The following is a 14,696-nucleotide window of genomic DNA, read 5'->3' on the forward strand; positions in this document are numbered from 1 at the left end:
GTTATATCTTCATGTTCAATTGATCCTTTAATCATTATATAATGTCCTTCTTTGTCTCGTATGGTGGTTTTTGTCTTAAAGTCAATTTGATCAGAAATTAGTATTGCCACTCCTGCTCTCTTACAGTTGCCATTTGCTTGATAAAGAATATTTCTTTCTGCATACAAACCTTTCTTGACTTTTTACAATAGTTGTTGTTGTTGTTAGGTGCCGTCAAGTCATCTCTGACTCATAGCGACCCTATTCACAGCAGAATGAAACACCGCCTAGTCCTGAGCCAGCTCCATGATTTTTGCTATACTTGACTCCATAGCCTCTGCCACTGTCTCAATCCACTAGTAGAGGGCCTTCCCCCCTTCATCGACCCTCCACCTTACCAAGCATGACATTCTTCTCCAGGTAATAGTCCTTTTCTGACAACATGACCAAAGTATGTGAGATGAAGTCTGGCCATTCATGCCTCCAAGGAGCATTCTAGCTGTACTTCCTCCAGGGCAGAACTGTTAGTTCTTTCAGCAGTCCTTGGTACTTTTAGCATTTTTCACCAACACCACAACTCAAAAGCATCAATTCTTCTTCAGTCTTCTTTGTTCATTATCCAGCTCTCACATGCATATGAGGCAATTGAAAATACCATGGCTTGTGTCAGGCACACCTTAGTCCTCAAGAAGACATCTTTGCTCTTCAGCACTTGAAAGAGGTTCTTTGCAGCCAATTTGCCCAGTGCTATATGTCATCTGATGTCCTGACTGCTGCTTCCATTGGCGTCCATTGTAGAACCAAGCAATGTGAATGAAGTCTTTGAAAATTTCAATCTTTTCTCCACTTTTCATAATATTGCTTATGAGGAGTTGTGAGGATGTCCATCAACTGAAGAATAGATAACCAAACTATGGTACACACACACAATGGAATACTGTGCAACCCTAAAAAATAATGTAGAGTCTGCAAAACACCACATAACGTGGATGAACTTGGAGGACATTATGCTGAGTGTAATAAGTCAGTCACAGAAGGACAAATATTGTATTAATCCATTATTGTAAAAGTCAAGGAAAGGTTTATATATGGAAGGAAATTTTCTTTTTTGGTAACCAGGGGTTACAAAGAGGGCAGGGGAGAGAACACTGCTAGATAGGTAGAGACAAGTATTGATTTAGGTGAAGAGAAGGGCAACATACCAAATGTGAGTGATCAACACGGAGGCATTAAGGAAGAGGAAGACATAGAGAGGTGCATGGGAGGTACAGACAATAAAGATGAACCCTTTTACACATGTAGTACTGCGTTGTCAGTGAAGGCAAACATTGACCTATGGGTGGATAGATGGGTGGACAGGTGAACTATTAGGTTTGTCTGTGCGGGGAGGAGTGTGACCATGTATAGGGTTGGCAGACGATGTTTCTACAAGTGTATTGGTATGTTCTGTAAAAATTCCCTGGTATATAGTAGAGCTGACAAAGGACAAAGTTCTAGTCACTCCTTGGCCATAGCCAGCTACCCAGATGGAGCAAGTAGTGACCTGTGGACTCAGGACCATAGTTGCAAAGGACATCAACCTCAGTTGGCATAACATACTACACAAAACATTGTTTTACCTCCTACTTTGGCAAATAGCGACTGGGATTTTAAAAGCTCACAAGCAGCCATCTAAATGCAACGATGAGTCTCTCCTCATCCAGTGCAAAGAAGAATGAAGAAAAACAAAAATTCATGGAAACAATTAGTCCAAGTGACTGATACACCATGTGATTCTCACCCTATATGACTATGAGACCAGAAGAACTAGATGGTGCATGGCTACCAGTGTCAACCACTCAGAGAGGGATTTATGTAGGAGATCCTGGATAGAGTGAGAGAACAATGTGGAACAAAACTCAAACTGATTTAAAAAAAAAAAAAGGGACCAAGTTTGCTGGTCTGATAGAGCCTGATGGAACCACTGAGACTATGGCTCCTAGCTGCCCTTCAGGTCTGGAATTGAACCTACTCCTGTGGCTTCCAGCCAAACAAAAGACAAACATATGAGCTGAACATTTACACTCGGTAGATACACTCCTTGGAGACAGCAATCATAGGAGAATAGAAGGGCTGTGTATGCACAGGGAGAGAGCTCAGCGGACAGGAGTGCATGGAGGGAAGGACACAGGCAGGAGTATATGGAGGGAAGGACACAGGGAAGAGGTAACTGTGGGGAGGAAGGGGAGAGGAGTTATATTGCATTCTGGTAAATTATAGTCAATGTCATGAGACAAAGTATATATGACCTACTATATGGAAAATGAATTTGCTCCATAATTTTCATCCAAGTAAGATATTTATATATAAAAAAAAAGGATATGAGTTGTTACATTATGTTGCTATTTATTTTGCTTGCTTCTAAAGTTCCTGCTTTTGTCTTCTCATGGTCCAAATGGGTTCTTATAATCTGATTCTAATCTGATTCTGCTTTGGTTTTTGAGTATGACTAAATAAAGGAATTTCATAAGGGCAGAAGATTTCTGTCTTTTTTTTTTTTTTTTTAACCCCAGAAACCAGTACACTGGTAGCAGAGAGGCAGGATTCAATGAATACTTATTGTTTAAAAAAGAAATAGCATATAAATGAGTAAACAAATCTTTATTTTTCTTTTGGATGTCATGAGATATTTTCGAGCTTCCTCTGTCTGTTGTTGTTGTTGTTATGTGCCGTCAAGTCAGACCCAACTCATAGCGACCCCTCCTTGGGTTTCCGAGGCAGTATCACTATGAAAGTAGATTGCCCCATCTTCCTTCCAAGGAGTGGCTAATGGGTTTGAACCACCAGCCTTCTGGTTAGCAGTCAAGTGCCTTAGGCACTATGCTACCAGAGCTCCCATGGTATAGATAATTGAAATTATGAAGCAAAGGAACCACAGATAATTGAAGTACTGCTATATAGTTCTTTTAAATATTATTCAATCCTATTATTTTTATCAGGCACTCTGGTGGCTTAATGCCTAAGGCATTTGACTGCTAACCAGAAGGCTGGCAGTTCAAACCCACCAACCACCTCTTGGAAAAAAAGACTGGGCAATCTACTTTCTGCCTCAGAAATCCAAGGAGAAGTTGCTACCTGATGGTAGTGAGTTTGTTTTTCTGGTTTTGGCATTATTTTTATCAACATTACAAAAGTATATGGATACATTCTTCAAGTCTTTATTAAGCACCTACACAGTACTGGGCCATGACTAGGGATAATGATGACCTTCAAATACTTCTTAGTTTCATCTAAAGCTTAGTAAGGGCACTCATGCATTAGTTGGTTTTTGTTTTGTTTTTTTTTAACTTCTCAGAGTAAAGTCACTTTGATACCTTACTGGCAGAAAGTAAGACTCTTATTTATATAGCAGATCCTAGAGCAACTTACCTCTACTTTCAGCATCTTCTTCTGTTTTATGAGACACACTGCATGTCAAAGCAAACATCATTTCTGGAGATTTGAAGGTCATTTTCAGACCCTTTCCTTAAAGAGCCCTAGTGGCACAGTGGTTAAGTACTCAACTGCTAATTGAAATGTTGATGGTTTGAGCCCACCAGGCGTCTCCTCAGGAGAAAGAAGTAGCAATCAGCTACTGTAAAGATTAAAAAACTAACACACATTGGCATCGAGTGAGTTCTGACTCATAGTACAACCTTGAAAACCCTCTGGGGCAGTTCTACTCGATCACATGGGGATCTCTGTGAGTGGACAGTTCACTAATTAGCCCCTAACAACAACACTTCTAGGTATTTCTGTCTGTTTTTCTATATCACTGAATTGCTCCACTAGATGGAGCCTTTTTATTAGGAAACTATCATTTCACTCTGGTTTAAGAACTCAAGTATTGTAATCAAAGAGGCAATCACACAGAGCTTTAAGAAAAAACAACGTATTAATAAAGTTGTTAATAATACAAAAGCTGTCATATGATATACACACAGATGTTCAACAAGCAACCTACATGTTTTTAATATGCTTTTACTTCTAAAAACTCCAAATCAACTTCTCAAGCACTTTCAGCATAAACTTAGAGCCCATGTGATGGTACATTGAGGGTTATAATCTTTCTCTGTCAGCCAGTTCACAACACTGTCAGTACTTGTCACTTGGGACAGGCACAGAGGATCATGAATGAACTGCAGAGAAAGACAGACTCACATTCAGATTCTTGCTCTTCCACTTCCTGGTTGTATAACCTTGGAGCTACATTTTGGATATCTGTGTCCTTTATAAAATGAAGATCTTCACTCTGTTTTGGTCAGATTGCTGTGTGTATTCACAATGATGTGCTTCATGTACAGAAATCATGTATTTAAATAATAAATTTAATGTATTTAAAGCTCAGCACGTGGTCTCTACAACGTCAAACCAAAAAGTAATCCCACTGCAATTGAGTTGGTCCAACTCACAGCAGCCCTACAGGACAGAGTAGAACTGCCCCATAGGGTTTCCAAAGCTATAAATCTCTGCACAAGCAGATTGCCTATCTTTCTCCCACAGAGAGACTGGCTGATGTGTTCAAAATGCTGACCTTTTGGTTAGCAGTTGAATGCTTTAACCACTAAGCCACCATGGTAATAACAGTTATGATAGTTATTACTAAAACTGCTTGCTTAAGACATTCAGGCCCCTAACTGATACATTAATAACACTTGATACTCTTGTGCACCATTAAATGGAACTGAACAACAGATGAGAAGTCCAGGTCTTTTCCCTGACTAACTTCACTGATTCCTACATGCCTATTTTATGTTCTTTCTAGGAAATCAGGGTTACCTTTGAATTGAATCTTGAAAGATGATGGAACTAGTAGAGGTAACAGGAAGAAAAGGCATGATTGAGAAAGAGACAGTTGGGGGATTTTAGTGGATTGCCTTGAAGAATGGCAAAGTAATGCCTTTTGGAGACACTGCAAGGTCTCTGCGGTCATTGCACATTGAGATGCACCTTAACAGATAATTCAAGTGGCTTTTTCCAGGAGGTTACGGAGGAGGAGAACAACCAACCCTTTGGGATGAAATTTGTGAAACGTGTTGTTAGTTGTTTTTAGGCGGCATGGAATTGGTTCCAATTCATATCGATCTTATGTACAACAGAACGAAACAATGCCTGGCCCTCTGCCATCCTCACAATATTTGCTATGCATTCTTGCAGCCACTGTGTCAATCTAGCTCATTGAGAGTCTTCCTCTTGTTCACTGACCCTCTGCTTTACCAAGCATGATAGCCATCTCCAGAGACTGCTTCCTCCTGACGCCATGACCAAAGAACAAGAGGCAAAGTCTCACCATCCTCACTTCGAAGGAACTTTCTGGCCATACCTCATCCAAGACAAATTAGTCAGTATTCTTTGCCAACACCATAATTCAAAGGCATCAATTCTTCTCCACATTTTCTTATTCATTATCCAGTTTTCACATGAATATGAAGCTTTTGAAAAGACAATGGCTTGGGTTGGGCACACCTACTCTTCAAAGTGACATATTTGCTCTTTAGCACTTTACAAGAGGTCTTTTACAACAGATTTGCCATTGCAATACAGCATTTTGATTTCTTTCTTTTTTTTTTTTTTAAGAGTTTGTTTTACATTCAATGGAACATGTACACTAAGTTTCATTCTCCATTTACCATGCCCAACCCTAACCCAGTCTCCTCCCCTCCCTGCCCAATAACCCTCCTCCTGTGTGCCTCATAGTTATGCATTCCTTCTGTCCTGTATTACCTGCATGTGAATGTTGCCTCTCTGGTGGCCCGTGGTCTATTGCTCCAAGAGATGTATTTCCATAGAGTATGTGGGTGGGTCCCCCTGGGTTGAGTGATCTGCATGTACATCTTGTTAACTACTGGGTTGAGAACCAGCCCCTGGGAGTGAGTTTTATTCCAGGTGCAGAATGTATTCTAGGTCCTTAGTATTGGGGGTCTCACCAGACTCCATCTGATCAGTAATTCTGTTCATTATTGAGTTTTTGGATTTTGATCCATGTATCCAAGATCTTCAGATTTGATCCTTTCCTGAGTGGTTGGCATTGGTAGCCGGACGTCATCTAGTTCTTCTGTTCTCAAGGGCCCTTGTGTCCTATGGCTGATTGATTCCAAATGCCCTTGGGTTTTTGTTTTGTTTTGTTTTGTTGCACTCTTCTTTGCTTCTGCAGTGTTATCCATAGTCCCTTATGATCCACACAGTTGAATACCTTTTTATAGTCAATAAAAGTAAACATCTTTCTAGTATTCTCTGCTTTCAGCCAAGATCCATCTGGTGTCACCAATGATATCCCTTGTTCCACAATCTGTCCTGAATCTGGCTTGAATTTCTGGCAGCTCTACTGCAACCATTGTTTAATCATTTTCAGCAAAATTTTATTTGCTTGTGATATTTATGATATTGGTCAATATCATAAATTGACCAATGTTATAAATTTATGATGTGGGTCAATATTGACCCACATTCTGTTGGGTCACCGTTCTTGGAATGGCACAAACATGAATTTCTTTTAGTCAATATAGTTATGTTTGAAATGTACTGGCATAAACAAACAAGTGCTTCTAGCATTGTATCCATTTGCTCAAACATCTTAGTAGGTATTCTGTCAATTCCTAGAGCTTTGCTTTGCCAATTCCTTCAGAGCAACTGGAACTTCTTCCTTCAGTACCATTGTTTCTGTATCATATGCTTCCTCCTGAAATAGTTGAATGTCATCCAGTTTCTTTTGGGACAGTGACTCTATACTTTCCAACTTCTTTTGATGCTTCCTGTATTGTTCAATACTTTGCCCTTAGAATCCTTCAGTATCATGATTTGAGGCTGGAGTTTTTTCTTCATTTCTTCCAGCTTGAGAAATGCTGAACTTGTTATTTGTTTTTGATTTTCTCTTTGCATATTTCATTACAATACTTAACTATGTTTTCTTGAGCCATTCCTTAAAATCTGTTCAGTACTTTTTTTTCATCATTTCTTCCATTCACTTTAGCTATTCTCCTTTCAAGAGTAAGTTTCAGAGTCTCTTCTGACATGTGTTTTGGTCTTCTCTTCTTTTCCTGTCTTTTTAATGGCCCTTTGTTTTCTTCATGTATCATGTCCTTGATGCCATGCCACAGCTTGTCTGGTGTTGAATATGTCAAATCTAGATGGTCTGTAAATCCAGGCAGGATATAATCAAGGTCATATTTTTACTCTAGTGGACTTGTTTTAATTTTCTTCAGCATCAACTTAAACTCGCTTGTGAGGAATTGCTGGTCTGTTCCACAGTCAGCTGCTGGCCTTGTTTCTGACTGCTGATACTGAGTTTCTCCTCATCTCTTTCCACAGTTGTACTATTTTGATTTCTGTGTATCCTATCCGGTGCGATCAACATGTATAGTAGACATTTATGTTGGTGACAAAATGTATTTGTAATGAATAAATCATTGGTCTTGCAAAGTTCTAGCATGCTATCTGTGGTGTCATTTCTGTCACCAAGGCTGTGCTTTACAACTTCTGATGCATCTTCTTTGTTTCTGCATTTGGCATTCCACTGACCAGTAATTATCAATGCATCTTGAAGGCATGTTTTGTCAATTTTAGACTGCAAAAGATGGTAAAAATCTTCAGTTTCTACATATTTGGCTTTAGTGGTTGGTGCCTAAGTTTGAATAATAGTAGTATATTGTACATGATGAAGCCTCAAAAACTCAACTGTATATATGGAAGTAAAAAAGGCAAATAACATTCAGTATTATTATGAAAATAATTTTAACTTTGCCGATCCTCTAAAATGGTTACACATAACCCCTTTAATAGTAGGCAGCTTCCCTTGAACACGCTTTGAGAACCACTACCCCATTATAAATGTACAAGAAAGGAACCATGCAAGGTGTTGTTCATTGTACCCTATATTGTCCTTACTGTAATGCACAACAAACATAGAGTAGATGCTTAATAAAATTGTTGAATTAATGGGGAGAATGTGCACTTTTATAAATTTAAAAATATTGTTACTCACTTTCACTTCATTTTCACTGGAGTTGCAATATATTTGCCTTTGATATAAGCAACTTCTAATCTAAATACTCCTTTCACGTGGTAGTTCTTTAGCATGGAGGCATCCATTGCCCATGTGAGCATCCAAGCTGGAAACAGCCAGTGCTTGTTGACAAAAACTATCAAAAGAACATGTAACTAATTTTAAGAAATTTCAAAAAAAAAAAAAAAAATTTGGTGTATTGGCAGATTGACACGGGCAATTTAAAAGTTTTTTCAGGGACAAATTTGTCTGTAAATATTTTCATTACACACTAATACTGTTTCATTGTGACATGTTGTTGTATAGCATTATTTGCAGTACCTGCCTGATACTTCATTGTACCATAAATTTATTTATTACATAATAATTATAAATTAGTTGTACATTTAAATATATATAAACATTTATGTATATTTTAAAGGTATCTATACATATTTTAAAAGGAGCTCTGGTGATCTGGTGCCTAAGGCATTTGACTGCTAACCAGAAGGTTGGTGGTTCAAACCCACCAACCACTCTGTGGAAGGAAGACGGGGCAATCTACTTCTGTAAAGATTTACAACCTTGGAAAACCAATGGAGGTTGCTATGAGTCAGAATCACCCAACGGCAGTGGGCTTGTTTTTTTTCTTTTTTTTTTAAATACATATTTTTAATAAAAATATTAATTAAATGTTATACATAAAATAAAGTAGTCCTAGTTGTGCAATGGTTAAGCAGTTGGATTCTAACTGAAAATGTCGTGGTTCAAACTCACTGTCATTCCATGGGAGAAAAGACCTGAATATCTGCTTCTGTAAAGATTACACCTTAGGAACCTTACAAGACAGTTCTCATATTTGTTATTCAGTTTTCACTTCAATTTTACTCTGTTCTATAAGGCCACTCTATTCTGGAATCAACTCAGTGGCACAAAGCAACAAAAACAAAATATGATTCATACGATTTATTAAATCCTCTACTGAACACTTAGATTGTGAGTCTTTTACCTTTTTTATATATATTACAGTTTTGACATATTTGTAACTCTATCTGTGTCCATTCCTATTCCATTCAGAAGTGAAATTCTCAGCAGTATACACAATATATGTGTATATTATTGCCAAGTGGCTCTGCAGAAAACATTGTCTCAATTTTGATTTGGTAAGGCTTTAATTTCCTATATGATCAAGATACCCATTGCCAAAGAGTTGATTCTGATTCATAGAGACCCTGTCAAGGTAGCAGGGGTGAATCTGCACATTAACCCTATCAAAACTATGTGTGTTTGCTCATCAGCATTAGACAGTGTTTAGAATTAGGAGTGAAGCTGTGTACAGATCATCTTCCTGGTAATAAGGGAAAAAGAATGGCTTTCAAGGCTGTGGATGTCATTATATTACTCTCCCATGCAGTAAGAGGCCAGACTTTCAAAAATCCTTTTCAAAGAGATATTAGAATCTTCTGAAGAAAGACACAATAGGCGACAGTGTTATTTTCACATCCTCTTCAATAGACCAAAGCAGTAAAAGAGGAGGCATTAGCACCTGGAGAGAAAACTTCACTGTCACAGCAGCCTACATTAAATCATCAAAGCTCTCTGCAGACCTATAGTTAACACCTATAGTTACAGATCTCAGTGGAAGACCTGTGTAGTCATGTGCACAAAGGAGAATTGGTGGCACAGTGGTTCAAGCATTTGGTTTCTAACCAAAGGTCCAGTGGTTTGAACCCATCAGCCACTCCACAGTAGAAAGATGAGGCATTCTACTTCTGTAAAGGTTTACAACCTTGGAAACCTTATCAGTTCTACTGTCCTATAGGGTCACTATGAGTTGGAATTGATTCAACAGCAATGAATGTGGGTTTTGGTTAGTCATGGCCACAGATAACTGAAAAGTCAGATATTATTTTATGCTGGGTATTTTTGACACATTGAGTAACACCTTTTTTTTTCAAGTGCTACAATTATTCTGTACACCTCCTGTACCACAACCTAATCCAGTCTCATAAAATACCATACAGAAAACATTCATGTCTGAAATATTAATAAAAAGAATTTGGTTGTAAATTAAGTTGTCCTTTCAAAACTTACATCATAGCAAATCCTATACCTTAATCATTTCTATAACTAAATAAATTGTTTTCTTATGGATCTCTTATTTATGTTAATGATTTAAGGTAGTAAAGCTTCATGTTTATCAAAATGAAATTTTTGCTGTTAGAAAATTTGATTTTTAAAAAAATCTTGTCATATTTTTAGAGCAGCAACACTATAGTCTGGAATTACTATATTGTTAGATTAAATGACTCTTCTTGGCTAGAAGATTCATAGGAAAACTAATATGCTTTCTACTCCAGATGACCATAGTCTGTTTCTTAGAAGTCTTTAGGACTTGGTCGCATCCTCATCCACCACCCCCACCAACACATGCACATGTGTGCTTTCTATGCACACACACACACACAGCTGTTCTGTAGTGTGAACCCCTTATCCTTCACTGTGCTCAATTCTTCCTTTGACTGAGTTTCATTGAGAAGGGGAACTATGTGGGCAAATTGCTGTTGTTCTTAGGTTCCATCGAGTCAGCTCTGACTCATAGCAACCCTATGCACAACAGAATGAAACACTGCCTGGTCCTGTGCCTGCCTCACAATCCTTGCTACACCTGAGCCCATTGTTCCAGCCACTGTGTCAATCCATCTCAGTGAGGGTCTTCCTCTTTTTTGCTGACCCTCCACTTTACCAAGCAGGATATCTTTCTCCAGAGAATGATCCCTTCTGACAATATTACCAAAGTAGGTGAGACAAAGTCTGGCTATTCTTGCTGCCAAGGAGCATTCTGGCTGCATTCCTTCCAGGACAAATCTGTTAGTTCTTCTGGCAGTCCATGGTACTTTCAGTATTTTTGGTTAACACCACAGCTCAAAAGCATCAACTCTTCTTCAGTCTTCCTTATTCACTGTCCAGCTTTCACATGCATATGAGGCAATTGAAACTACCATGGTTTGGGTTAGGCGCACCTTAGTCTTCAAAGAGACATCTTTGCTCTTCGGCACTTTAAAGCAGTCTTTTGCAACAGATTTACCAGTGCAATATGTTGTCTGATTTCTTGACTGCTGCTTCCATTGGTGTTGATGGTGGAACCAAGTAATATGTGGACAAATAGTCACTCCCAAATCTGCCTGCTGCAGGTTCCCCTTACAAACTTTCTGAAAGTGCAGGTTGAGATTCAGCCCATATAACACCAACTCTCGGAACAAGTCCAGAATTTTCTTCTATAAGCTTTCCTGTCTTCAGATTGTCATTTGAAAATCCCAAGTGATAAAGCCTAGTCTGGAAGCCCAGGGGTAAGATGCAAGGTCTAGCTCCACCCAGGGAAAAGAAATCATTTTGGACTTGTAGTGTAGCACTAGGAGCTTTGGTGGTGTGGTGCCCAAGGCATTTTGGTTCAATCCCACCAGTCACTCCTCGGAAGGAAGATTGGGCAATCAGCTTCCTTGGTGATACTGCCTCAGAAACCAAGGAGGGTTCGCTATGAGTCAAATCCAACTCGATGGCAATGAGTTTGTGGGGTTTTTATTTATTTTGGTTAGTGTAACACTGCTGCTTTGGCAGAGCTGCAGAGGACAAATACTGCTGATGGTTCTTTGTAGGTAAAAATGCTCAAGGAGGAAAGACAGTGTGCCTTGAACCTTTGAAAGGACTCAGTATATGGAAATAAAAAGCCTAAAGCATCTATTCCCTTTTTGCCATTCTTTCATCAGCAAATATTTACTGAGTTACTACTAAGCATCAGCATCCTTCCAGCCACTGGGGATATAGTCATACACAGAAAAGGTCTGGTTCTTAATTTCATGGAGGTTACATTCTACTTGGGGAAGACACAACAAAAGTATCACCCATAACAACTCAATAAGAGATGATAATACCATGCAGAGTTAAAATAGGAGGATATGATAGTTGCCTGGGCAGCTATTTTATATCAAGGAAGACACATTTATGACTTCATGAAATTTCAGATAAGCCTGAAATACACAGTCATATGAAGATCAAGAGGAAAGCAGCTGATGCAGAGGGTTCAGCTAGAAACACCAGCCTGATGTGTGGGAAGGAGTTTGACATGTGTGAGAAAGAGAAGACTTGGCTGGTGTGGCTGGAGTATAGTGAGCAAAGGGAGGTGCAAAAAGAGACAGGCGAGCCTAGAAGGCCCCTGATCATGGCCTGCTTTGTAGACCAGAGCAAGAAATTAGGTGAAGGGTTGTTATCAGGGAAGTAACTTGATCTGGTGAACCTGTTCAAAATCACCCACAAGGCAAATTTTCTTTCCTCCTTGAGCTCTCAGCATTTTACCTACAAAGAACCATCAGCAGTATTTGCCCTCTGCAGCTCTGCCAAAGCAGCAGTGTTACAGTACAAGTCCAAAATGATTTATTTTCCCTGGGTGGAGCTAGACCTTGCATCTTATCCCTAGGTTTCCAGAATGAGGCTTTATCATTTAAGTTGGGATTTTCAACTGTAAGAGAATAAATGGAAAGGGACTAAAGAGGAAATCTAGAATATTTAGAAGTTATGAAAACTATTCAGTCAACCCAGCCAGAAATGGTATTGACTATACTCTGGTTGTGGTAGAGATGGTGAGGAGTGGGTAGAGTTAAGCTATGTTGCATACCCTTCCAATGTAATTGAATATATCAAAAAAACAAACCTTTTGCTATTGAATCTTTTCAAACTCATGTTGTTGTTGTTATTATGTGCCATCAAGTCAAACCCAAATCAACCCCTCCTTGGGTTTCCTAGGCAGTATCACTATGGAAGTAGATTGCCCAACCTTCCTTGCAAGGAGTGGCTGGTGGGTTTGAACCGCCAGCCTTCTGGTTAGCAGTCAAGTGCCTTAGGCACTATGTTACCAGAGCTAGCAATCTTATATGACTGGGTAGAACTGCTCCAAACGGTTTCCAAGGCTGTAATCTTTATGTAAGCAGATGCCATATCTTTCTCCTTCGGAGAGGGTGATGGGTTTGAACCTTGACCTTTTGGTTAGCAGCCGAGCACTTTAACCACAATGCTGCTAGGGCAGCAAAGAAAAGGTGATTTAACTAGTGACTATGATGGCTTTTGTGTTAGCTCAAATGTGGTTTTTATCATTGTTGCTTTAAATCAGAAGATTGAATATAAAATGCTGAAATTCTGACTTGTGTTAAAAAAGTAGAGGATCTGGCCACATACAGCCTGAATTCTCATTAAATAGATGTTGGAAGGTTAATGTTAGCTTTTCTGTTTAGAAAATGCATATATTCTCTGGTTTTCAAAGTTCCCATTGATCCCTGTTGTATTCCTGATAGTAGGCCAGTTGTGGTTGCCATTTGTCATTGACTAATTCCAGTGTTTTTCTTATACCATTTTACCATACCTCTAAGCATTTAAGTTGTTGAATCCCATCCCTGATGGTCTGCAAATGACAGTGCAGATAAAAAATAAAAAAGCTTTAAGATACCCTATGAACTTTCATTTCTACATAGCTGTGAAAACAGCATATTTAGAAGTACACTAACAAATAATAACATTCTTCAAAGTCAGTCTATGCATTTTTAAGTCAGGAGGTATCACTGAGATGTCAACAAACGGTTGCAACATGGAAGAGATCACTTATCTATAACAAGAAATTTGAATACAGCCGTCTGGGAAACATAAGAGTGCTTTTCTTGTGCTGGTAATTCAGTTTCTTGATCTGGATGCTGGCTATATGGGTGTGTTTGTTCAATCTGTGAAATGCACTTATGTATACTTACATGTGCACATTCTATATGTATATTATACTCCAATTACAATTAAATATTAATCAACTTCTTTAATAACACTCAAGTACTCAAGTTGAGTGTTACAATTTTTACAAATTATTTCTTAATCTTTCAGCCAAGCCAAAGCCATGTATTCCTGTAAAGCAGAGCACAGCCATGAGCTCTCCTTCCCGCAGGGGGCGATATTTTCTAATGGTAAGTACCCCTATTCCCATCACCCAAGTTCATAAATCTTGTGGAGGAAGAAAGAGTAATGTGGTAGTAAAGTCTGAAGTAAGAAGCCTTGTTGGCACATTTTTACATGTTTTTTTGATATAGTTATTTGAAGCTAATGATAATTGGGTGACTTTTTTTTTCCTCTCTTTTTTTTTTTGGCCAGTGTACCCATCAGTGGAACCAGGATGGTTAAAGGCAACTTATGAAGGCAAAACAGGACTAGTCCCAGAAAATTATGTTGTCTTCCTCTAACACTATTTAGTGGATGGCAGTATCTTCATGGTATCCATGGGAACAAATAATAAGTGCTATGATTTTATCTGACACAGATATGGGATGAGCCCACTAAATGAAAACAGTCAATTTCTATCAAGTTCTATACCAGCAGACTATGTAGCTCTCTACTAATAGAAAAAGAAAAAAAGGAAAAAAAAAAACCACAGTTTAAATTTATAGCCACTCTTTTATTGTCTGGTTTCTTATTTAAAGATACCTGTTTTGTTTTGTTTTGTTTTCACAAATAATAAGTAACTCTACAATGTCTCCTCCATAGTAATTGCAGAATTGGAAATACTGTTATTAAGCACTATATCCCAGAAATATGGAAACCAGAAATGTGGTATAAGAATATTTTTTTAACTTTTTATTGTGATTTGAGTGAAAGTTTACTGAGCAAATTGGTTTTCCATTCAATAATTCAT

The 14,696-nt window shown here is 38.5% G+C and overlaps 1 protein-coding gene across 1 annotated transcript in view; it reads left to right on the forward strand.

Annotated features, from left to right (window-relative positions):
- The window catches only part of ARHGAP42 (Rho GTPase activating protein 42), a 392,107-nt gene extending 377,860 nt beyond the window's left edge, over positions 1–14,247 (forward strand). The window contains exons 23-24 of the mRNA XM_007938080.1: positions 13,895–13,974; positions 14,159–14,247. Of these exons, the coding sequence (XP_007936271.1) occupies positions 13,895–13,974; positions 14,159–14,247 (169 nt within the window). The remainder of the gene's footprint in view (positions 1–13,894; positions 13,975–14,158) is intronic.
- Positions 14,248–14,696: the final 449 nt, after the last annotated feature.

Source organism: Orycteropus afer, unplaced genomic scaffold (assembly GCF_000298275.1).
Source record: "Orycteropus afer afer isolate SDZICR_OR568_19922 unplaced genomic scaffold, OryAfe1.0 scaffold00047, whole genome shotgun sequence".
Taxonomy (NCBI): Eukaryota; Metazoa; Chordata; class Mammalia; order Tubulidentata; family Orycteropodidae; genus Orycteropus; species Orycteropus afer.